The sequence below is a fragment of the Pipra filicauda genome, unplaced genomic scaffold (assembly GCF_003945595.2).
Source record: "Pipra filicauda isolate LSUMZ 115617 unplaced genomic scaffold, ASM394559v2 scaffold748_size112454_pilon, whole genome shotgun sequence".
NCBI classification, from domain to species: domain Eukaryota; kingdom Metazoa; phylum Chordata; class Aves; order Passeriformes; family Pipridae; genus Pipra; species Pipra filicauda.
The window spans coordinates 102,651-112,438 of record NW_024104918.1 but is presented as its reverse complement, the minus strand read 5'-3'; the positions used below and the strand labels follow the sequence as shown (position 1 = coordinate 112,438).

The 9,788-nt window shown below is 55.9% G+C and overlaps 1 protein-coding gene across 1 annotated transcript; it reads right to left on the bottom strand.

The window, feature by feature from the left end:
* Positions 1-1,103: 1,103 nt before the first annotated feature.
* On the bottom strand, positions 1,104-9,245 carry MFGE8 (milk fat globule EGF and factor V/VIII domain containing; the record flags this gene model as incomplete). The annotated part of the gene is made up of 8 exons (XM_039389594.1): positions 9,085-9,245; positions 5,566-5,691; positions 5,176-5,301; positions 4,545-4,658; positions 3,921-4,102; positions 3,363-3,518; positions 2,211-2,355; positions 1,104-1,357 (listed from the first exon to the last, which is right to left on the bottom strand). Coding segments are annotated over exons 1-8 (1,176 nt in total), but the record flags the coding sequence as incomplete, so codon positions are not given.
* Positions 9,246-9,788: the final 543 nt, after the last annotated feature.

Below are 9,788 nucleotides of genomic sequence, written 5' to 3'. Positions count from 1 at the left end.
TGCCAGGCAACACATAAAACACTGCTGTGATATATTTGATCCTTCAACACTCACAGCATTTCTCAAGGCAATCTAAAGTGGGCACAAACCCACCGCCTCAGTGCCCTTGCCCACTCCCGCCATCTCCACATTTTTTGCTGAAAATGTCAATGTGGGAATGATGGCAAAAAATCTCCATTCAAAAAAAATTAAGGATTCCCGGAGGAAATGCATTTCCACTGGAAAGCAGTTCTTGCTGAGAAAATATGCCGTTCAGCACAGGCTGACATTTGGGTTCTAAGTGAGATGGTTTCTATTCTCTTTACTCTGCCACGCTGCGCTACTGCTGCTGGCGCAGGGTAAACCAGGAAAGGAGTTGAAAGTCTCCTTAATTTAGTTCTTTTTCCATGCTCATCAAGGGCAGTTCCAGCTATACAATATAAATCCTGAGTTTATATGTAAATCTATACACACAGACACAAACAGTGGTCTGTGGTGCAACAGCCCAACTCAGCGTGTCATCCTGACCCCAACAGCCAACGTCATGATAAGCTGCTTTATTTAGGGCTGTGAAACAGCTGCTTTTAATCATTTCCCAAATAAAAAGCGGGACAAATATCTAAACTGCTTTGTCCTATTATGTCATGTGAATCATGTGAAAAGTATAAAAACAGGGTAGGAAAGGAAACCGAGAAGGAAATTTCAAAACTATTTGTTTCCATTCCAGACTGAGAAGAGAAAAGCAAACCTGATTTTTTTTCTGCAAAACAGAAACATGGTGTTCTGGGCAGCCAGAGGGTCATGGGACAGTCGTCTCAGGCTGGGATGGCATTTCCTCAAGGGGTGATGCAGAGTTGGGGTGTTGTATGCTTGATGTACCCACGAGGTACAGAGACAGCACCACCTTGTCCCTATGGGCATTGACCCAGAGCTCCAGGACTGCTGTTAAAACCAGTGACTGTGGTCCCATCCTGACCTGCCCCTGTGTCCCCAGCTCGGGGAGTGTGCTGCCGGGCCGTGTGCCCCACAGCAAGGTGCTCTGCCCACCCCATCAGGGGTGCCCATCCTCCTTCCAGCCACCTCAGCACAGGAGGTGACCCCAGGCACATGAAGTGGCCCCAGACACAGCTGGAGAAGCTGGGGAGGAGATACAGAGGGAGGGCCCAGAGACCCACCTGCAGCCACTCGGACTGGCCGTTGTTTAGCGCGGTCCAGGCATTGGTTTTGCCCGTCATGTCCAGGCGAGCGTAATGGGGGTGCCAGGTAAAGGCATCGATGCCCCAGGTCTTGTAGACGCTGGAGGCTGTGATCTGCTGGTCGGAGATCAGGCGGGATTTCATGCCCAGAGGCTCCGAGCAACCTGCCGTGTTGAAATACACTGTAACACAACAGTTTACACAGGCAGTGAAAGGGAAAGAGTCCACAGCACCGACGCGAGCAAAACCCCGCAGCCCTGCCAAGAAGCCATCCCCACATTCCCATGTTTCCATTGCCTGGAGCAGCAACAGGGCCAGGCAGGGAAATGCTCAGCAGAGGTATAGGGCTGCCTTTTCCCAGGATTTTTAGCTCCCAGCTATTCCCTGTCTCACAGTGCCTCCTGCTGCAAAGACAAGCAGATGTCCCCACAGCACAGCACAGCACAGCACAGCCCTGGAATACAGAAAGCTTTGGCAGGAGGCAGAGGAGGGTGTTTTCATGAGCGAAGAGAGCAATGCAAAGACATCCCCAGCCAACATCATGGATGGTGCCACACCCGCATAGCAGCAGGATAGGACCCAAGTCCCCACAGCATCCCACTCCCACACAGACACATGAGTCCCACTCGGCTGCTGGAGATGTGCCACAGAGCAGGAATGTGGGCGGCACAGGGAAAGGGCTCACCCCTCACATTTCCCAGAGTACTTTGATCCTCTGGTGCTTTTCAAGCTCCCCGGCAGGAAAAGCAGCCAGTTCACAGCTGGAGCTGACAGGGAGGGGTCACAATAAAAAGTCCTGGCTTGGAAGGTGTTAGAGGTGTTAGCAGCAAGAGAATGCAGCTCAAGCTGGCTGAGCCAGTGGGATTAACAGCTTGTGCTCCCCAAACGCACCCAGGGTATTTCCAGGCACCAGCCTCAGGAAAAACAAGCACTGACAAATCCCTTGTGCTGGGTGATCAGAAACAGGACAAGGGGTGATGCCCTGCTCCATGTCACCCTGCGGCCCCTGGGGAGGGGAGAGCCACCAACATTTACCGTTCATCTCACAGCCGATGAGCTCAAAGCGCAGCGTGCAGGCCCGGCGGCACATCACGGGGTAGATGCGGATGAACTGGGCCGTGATGGGGGGGTTGAACATGTTGGTCTTCATGGTGCCATAGTCCATGTTCCCCTCAAAAACCTGCAACAGTGAGCAGGGCTGAGTGGCCCAGCCTTCCCACGGCCTCCTGCATCAAATCCCTTGCACAGCAGACAGACAGACCTTAGCATTGCCAGTGGCAATAGGGCTGCCTTTTCCCAGGATTTTTAGCTCCCAGCTATTCCCTGTCTCACAGTGCCTCCTGCTGCAGATGTCCCCACAGCACAGCCCTGGAATACAGAAAGCTTTGGCAGGAGGCAGAGGAGGATGTTTTCATGAGTAAAAGAGGGGAAAGCTGGGCTCTGCTCTCCTGCCCTGGAGCAGTGCGTGACTTTGCAGCAGCTTCAACACTCTCAACAGAGCTTTGCAATACTTTCTAATTCATCCTCACCCCCACAGAGCCACATATGCAGCAACATCCACTCCCTCCCACTATCACAATGCTCCACAAATTATGAAAAAAAGCACAGAGGTAACTCGCTTCTTTCTTTAACACAACAAATAGAGTCAGGTCATGTTTTCATGCATTTTTTTCCACTGCTGCAGAAACAAGAGGAATTTTTCATTTTTGTTAAGCAAAGCAGATACTCACAACCATTTCCTGGATGCTCAAAAATCCACCAGGAGACATTTACCATAAAGAACTGAGAGTGGAGAGCACTGCAATCTATGAGTATTTCTGCTCTGAGACACACTCTCAACTAGTGCTTAGTGCAGACACATAAGCCACCCAAGCTGTTCAGTAGCACTGTCAGACCATGCCCAGTTCCCAGTGTGTCAGTGATAAAGATATTATCTGAATGACCTAAATATGTCAGTGCCGCTTCTTTGATTATGCTTATTATGGTCAATTAAACAGAGGCAGAGAGCACTTCTCGGCACTGGAACTGCCTGTGCCATCTCACTACTAGGATGGCTCTCAACACGGCTTTGGCCCAGGTCAAAAGCATTTTTCCACACACGGGGACACTTTGGGATGCAGCTCACAGCGACTCCAGCATGGAGTGGGGGGAGCTGGGACACCCCCTATGCAGAGCATTGCAGCCCACCTTGTCTACATCCAGCTTCTCATCCTTGAAGAAGGTGAACTCCCGCCCATCCAGGCTGTAGGCGACTTTGTAGGCGCGGACGAACTCCTGCTGCCCCACGCGGCGCGCGCCCTGCGTGATGATCCCGCTCAGCCGCATCTTCCGCAGCAGGTTGGCCTGTGGAGGGGAGGAGGATGAACAAGGCACAGCACAGAGAGGGTGCACAGCCCCTGCACCCACCAGCACCACCAAGCCTGGATGGGAAGGCGGGCTTACACTCAGCATTGGGACGGGGAGAGAGGATGCCCAGGGCGCTATGACTTCCCTCAGGCAAAAGCCCTCCATCCCTCCAGCCCTGCATCCCACGGTGGGCAGACCAGGGATCACCATCCCAGGTTCCCAGCTTCTTCCAACAGACTTGCCTTCTCCAGGCACATCCCAAGATGCCCCTTGCTGCAGAAATTTAGCCCCGCATTTGCCACCGGGAGCAGGGAAATCACATGACAGCAGTGCTGCAAGATCAGCCACGGCTACCGGGGCTGCTCTCTATGCTGGTGCTCCCAGTCCTGCTGCAGGTACCTGGATCCAGGGGCTCTTGTCATAGTTGCTGGAGGTCCAGGCATTGACAATGCCATGGTTGTTGAGGCGGGCAAGCTCTGGTCCCCAGCGCTGGAGGCCGAGGAAGCCGTAGTAAACAGAGGATGCCGAGAGCTGGGCATCAGAGATGGCTCCTCCTTCCATGCCCAGGAGAACAGCACAGCCTGGGGACAATGGGAAGATCAGGGCCAAAGAGAGACAGTAACCAGGGAGCAGAACTAGAGGTCATTTGTTTCTTGTCTGGGGACAGAGAAGGAAATGGAGGCCAGTCCTAGGATCTGGTTGTCCCCAGGGTGTCCTCTGCTTGTCAGCCCTCATCCAAAACCACACCATCCATCTGTCCCCCTCACAGTACAGAGGTCTGGGGTGAAAGGGCCATCTGGGGGCCACCCCAGAGAGGAGACAGCACCTTCCCAAGGATGTTCCCTCCATTAGGACCAGGTTGGCTGGCATCAAGGGCAGCCAGCACACCAGCACCCATAGCTGCCCTTCAGATCCCCTAACCCAGTTGGTGAGACCTCTCCTTGGCACACTGGCAATGACAGACAGAATAGCGGGGAACAGGGAAGGAAAGGGAATTCTGTACAGCTAGTGCCAGGGACTTACGGACGTGGCAGGTCTTCCCCAAGAATGGAGAAGGACACTTGCAGGTGTAGTCACCATCCAGGTCCAGGCAGGTGCCTCCATTTTTGCAAGGTTGGGAGGAGCACTCGTTCTTGTCTAGGAGACAGAGTGGGGGAGCTCAGGAGGTGATCCCAGAATCAATCCTGGAGAGGAGACCCCTCATTTGGTGCAGCGGGAAGAGGGGAGGGCCATGGCTTTGCAAGGGCCATGGCAGAGTCCCCTGATGATAGGGTGCACAGGTTGAAGCTCTAACCCAAGGAGCCGTCTACACCACATCCCCACTGAGTGCAATCACAGGAGTGCACTGGGACACTCAAGGCTGGGAGCCCACACAGAGCAGGTTGAGCCTTGAGGTATCCCTTGTCTCATTACTCGAGGCACTGTGTCCCTCCAGAGATGCAGAACAAGGCTCAGACACAGCCTGCCCCTGTGCCATGGTCCTTCCCTCCACCCTGCAAGTTGCAAAACAGCCCATGGTCCCTGACAGAAGCTGGTGCCCCACACAGTCACAGCTGCAAACACCCTCCAGTTGTTAGCCCAGAATTGTCCAGAGGGACTCCAAGCCTTAGTGGAGAAGCAGCTTCCCCTGGCCCCCTCACAGCACCATACTCACTGATCTGGCAGTGCACCCCATCGTACCCCGTGGGGCACTTGCAGATGTAGTCAGTGAAGACGTCCCCTCGGTTTGGGACCAGCTGGCACTCGCCATTGTTGTGGCAAGGATTGGGGTGGCAGGGGCCTGGGAAGGGGAAAATACAGCTGTAATAAATGCACAGGTGGAAAATAAGAGCATCCAGTGGGCTGCCAATCCCCAAAGACATTGCATTCCCCCCAGGTGTATCCCGTCACCATATCCATGCTTGGATCTCCACTCTATGTGTCCATCCGCCATCAGCAAGGCCGGACCCCAGGGGCAGTGGTGCAGGACCACAGCACGGGCATACTAACTTCCTGCAAAGCTCCTGGCCTTCATGGAGCACCCAGGAGAGGGTCAGCTCCTCACCTTTCTCCGTCTCATTGCAGTCAATCCCAACGTAGCCCTCAGGGCAGATGCAGAAGAAGGGGGCCTCATTAATCCCAGTCAGGCAGGTGCCCCCATTCTGACAGTGGTTCACATCGCAGAAGTCACCTGGGAGTAAAGCCATGTGTCACTGCAGACCATCCCGAGGCAGGCATCCACCAGAATCCCGTGGATGCACACCCAAAAGCAGGAACTAGTCTGCTGCAGATTCCACGAGGAGGGGAGCACCTGGTAGGGACCAACTGCTGGATCCTGCACAGGGCTGCTGACATTCAAGAGTGATGGTTAAGACCAGGAGCACGAGAGAGCAGCAAGGACCTGCTCTGCTCTGGCACATTAAAAAAGGGTTTTAACAGAGCCTGCACATCAAAGGGAGGACAGGGGAAACCCAGGGCTTTGGTGCATCAAATGTCTCTGACATTTGGCTGGGAAGCAGGGATGGCCAGGCTGAGGTGCACTTGGGCATGAGCAGGACAGGATCATTCAAGGGAAAGGGGCTGGTGCCACTGCTACGTTTTGCTCATGAAAGTTTGTACTTGTAAGAACACAAGCAAAAAAAATTGTAGGGGGAGCCTGTATGCCTCAGTTCCCAGATGCTGGAGACATGCAGGGAGGGAGTACAGAGTCCATCCCTGCAGAACATCTGCCAGACTTTCATCAGTCTCCAAGCAGCTCCCACAAGGCAGCCCCAGCTCACAGACAGGTTCCCCCAGGGAACTGGTAGGGCTGCACCATCTTCTCTGCCTGTTCATCCACTTCCAGCATCTCCCATGGTATAAGGTTTATGTGGCAAGGCTGTGGTGGTGGCAAGAGGCTGGAAGGGTGGCTCCTCCAAGAAGACACCAGGAGGTGCTCCCATGTTGGAGACAGCCAGTCCCAGACAATGCCAAAACAGACCCTCTGCTGCCCAAAGCCATGCCCATCACCAACAGTCGGGTTGCTTCTGTGATAATAAACCCAAGACAAAGTAAAAAGCACTGCACAGCAGCTGTGGGCAGGGAGTGAGAAAAATGTGAAACAGCCTTGCAGACACCCCCTTATTCACTTGCAGAGAATAAGGAGGAGAAGGACGTGCTCCAGGTGCTGGAGCAGGGATTCCACTGCAGCCCATGGAAAAGATCTGTCTCCCTGCAGCCTGTGGAGGACCACAGGGGAGCAGATATCCACACCACAGCCCACAGAGGATGCCAGGCTGGAACAGTCTCTTCCTTATGGACTTTATCTCATGGAAAGGACCCACAACAGAGCAGCTCACGAAGAACTGCAGCCTATGGGAAGGACCCACACTGGATCTTTGCCTTCTTTTTCCCACCCTATCCTGTTGAGGAGGGGAGTGAGTGAAGTCAGCCCGCCGCACCCATCAACCTTCTGCTCCCCATTGCAGGGTTGAATCAGATTGCAAGAGCTGGGCTGAAATTCCTCCCACCCTTAATTAATTCTGCCCTAAAAGCTGCAAGATGGCAACATTCTCCATAAACCTACATCAGATTTCCACAGAACTGGCTGAAAGCCTCAGTAACTCCTCACCAAGCGCTAGGACAGCACATCTCTTGATGGCAGGCTCTTCTCTGCCACACTGCAGGAGTCAGAGCAAGGGCTGAACCCAGGTGGAGACCCAGGAATAACCCTTCACTACCTGCATGACCTGGAGAAGGTGGAAGTTAACAAGCTGTGGGCTCGCTGCCCAGACCCACACCAAACAGCGCAGTTCTCATTAGCCTAAGCTACTACTCAGTGAGCTCCTACTCATTAGTCCTATAATAGCAGGACTCCTTCGAGTTAATCCTACTCTTCCTGACACTCCACATCTGTAGGGTACACACTGGTGGCAGACAGGCCAACATCAGATGAAGGTTTCCAAAAAGATGCTGTAGCTCCCTTAGCTCAGCCTCAGGAGGCAGAAAAACTTGGGCAGCGGTTCAAGTTGCTGCCTGCACTGCCCAGCCTGTTCTGCATGACCTCATGCTCCATCAATGCGCTGCCATGAGCTACACCATGGGAAGAGAGGGCTCCTGCTGATAATGGGGATGCCTTTGCCCCACGCCCCTCCACAGGTCTCAGGCACATCCAGTCTCCCCATCCCAAGGATCTCTCCCGGCAGCCAGCCAAGACCTTGCAGACAGAACGACCTCTGTTCAGCAGCAGCTGCCTCCACAGGCATGGAGCACCAAGGAATGTGTCCTCCCCAGCATCCTCACTGCCTCCAGCGCAGGAGGGTCTGGGGTGGGACACCGCAGCAAAGCAGCAAGGGCTCCTCCCAAGGTCAGGACAGGAGGGGTCCCAGTTTTATACTTCAGTTATTCCAAGTAACCGGACTCCCTTTTATTCCCTCCCAGGAATAATCCCTTACGTGGTGGGTCTCAGTAGCCAGCCCCCTTCCTAGCAGTGAGGCACACAGGTCACATTTTCCACTGTAGCAAGCAGTTTTGGATGCTCCTGGTTTCGGAGCAGTTCAGCATCTCCATCCTCCACACTCATTTTTCTCTGGTCGGGGACAGAGCTGTCACAGACTGAACACTCAGGAACCAAGGCAACAAAGATCAGCCACTGCTTTTGAAAATGTTTGCTTATATGAACCCACAGCCTGGCTGGAAGGCAAAAATAACATCCTCCAAATACTGCGACAGCTCATCCCAGCAGGGCTGGGGGAGGTCAGGTCTCGAGAGGGCAAAAAGGGCACCTCAGCCCAGGGAGAGTGAACACAAACAGGGCCTTCCTCACCTCTTCCTGCTGCCCTTTGTCCCTTGGCCTGGAGCCTCCACTTGGGCTTTGCTCCCCTTTTCTCTGGTCTCCTCCATCCCTTTTTGGAACCAATCGCCCCAGACATGACCCACAGGGTGATGATGGTGCTGCTACTCCCTGGGCCAGCCGGGCGCGCAGTACCAGGCGGTCCCAGGGAGGTTGTTTACATTGTGAGCACGGTTATCTCAGCCTGAGAGCACGGGATAACCCGGCTGAGCGACTCACGGCTCGGGAGCGAGGACGGGGCCATGGACACGAGTTCCTCTGCTCCTGCAGCGGCAGCCCTGGGGCTGCGCACCCTCTCACTCCCACCCCTGCACCCCACATCCGGCAGCTGGGACCCGCTCACCCTGCACCCCACATCCTCTCGCTCTGCATCCGGATCCCCAGCACCGCGGATCCTCAGCATCCCGGCTTCCCCTGCACACTGGACAACCCCTGCACCCTGGATGCCCTGCACTCCGGATCCCTCGCACTCCAGATCCCCACCATCCTGAGATCCTCGGTACTCTGGATCCCCTGCCCCTCACGCTCCCCTGCACCGCGGATTCCCTGCATACCGGACAACGCTGCACTCAAGATACCGGATCCCCAGCACCTCAGGCTCCTCGTCGCCCTGGCTCCCCTGTACCACGGGACCCCCGGCACCTCTGAACTCCGGCACTCCAGCACCCCACGCTCCCTGGCAGCGAGGTTTTCCTGCACCCGGGCTCCTCGGCATCCCGGGCTCCTCGGCATCCCGGGCTCCCCGGCACTCACCGGCCACGAGCAGCAGCAGCGAGAGCCCCAGCGCCAGGGCCAACAGCAGTCGCAACAACCTCGCCATCCTCATGTTGCGTCCCGAGCCGCGCCGAGCCGATCCGTGCGATCCCCACCGAGCCGCTCCGCTCCGCTCGCCGCGGGGCTCGGGGCGGGCAGTGACTCAGCCCGGCCCGGAGGCCCCACGTGCTCCGCCGCCCGCCCCCGGGGCGGGACCGGGACCGGGACCGGCCCCGCCGAGCCTGGCACAGCCCCACCGAGGGTCCGCGACCCGGGGGAGCCCCCTCGAGGGTGCAGGCAGCGCTAGGGGTGCAGGCAGCAAAGGGAGCACCGCAGCCAGCCCGGGTTGTAGGGTTCAGGCAGGCAGCAGGAGGGAGAGAGGCAGGGTTGCGGACTGGCCTCAGAGCCAAAGATGCCTCATTAGCAGCCTGGAAGTAAGAGCCGCCACGGGCAAATTGATGATGCTCCAGTGCGGGGGGTCCGCTGGTTCGCCCCACGCCAGACCTTGACCCTCGGCTGGCCGGTGGGGACTTCCTGAGCCTGGCAGTGCCCATGGCTCCCACCCCTGGCAGGCAGAGGGTGCAGAGCTGGGCTGGGATGTACTTAGGGGCTGACAACACTTGGCAGGCGGAAGAGCTGTTTTGCAGCACAAACCCCACTTTTCTTTCCCTGGATGGGATGAAAGCTGGCGAGGGCTTCCCCTC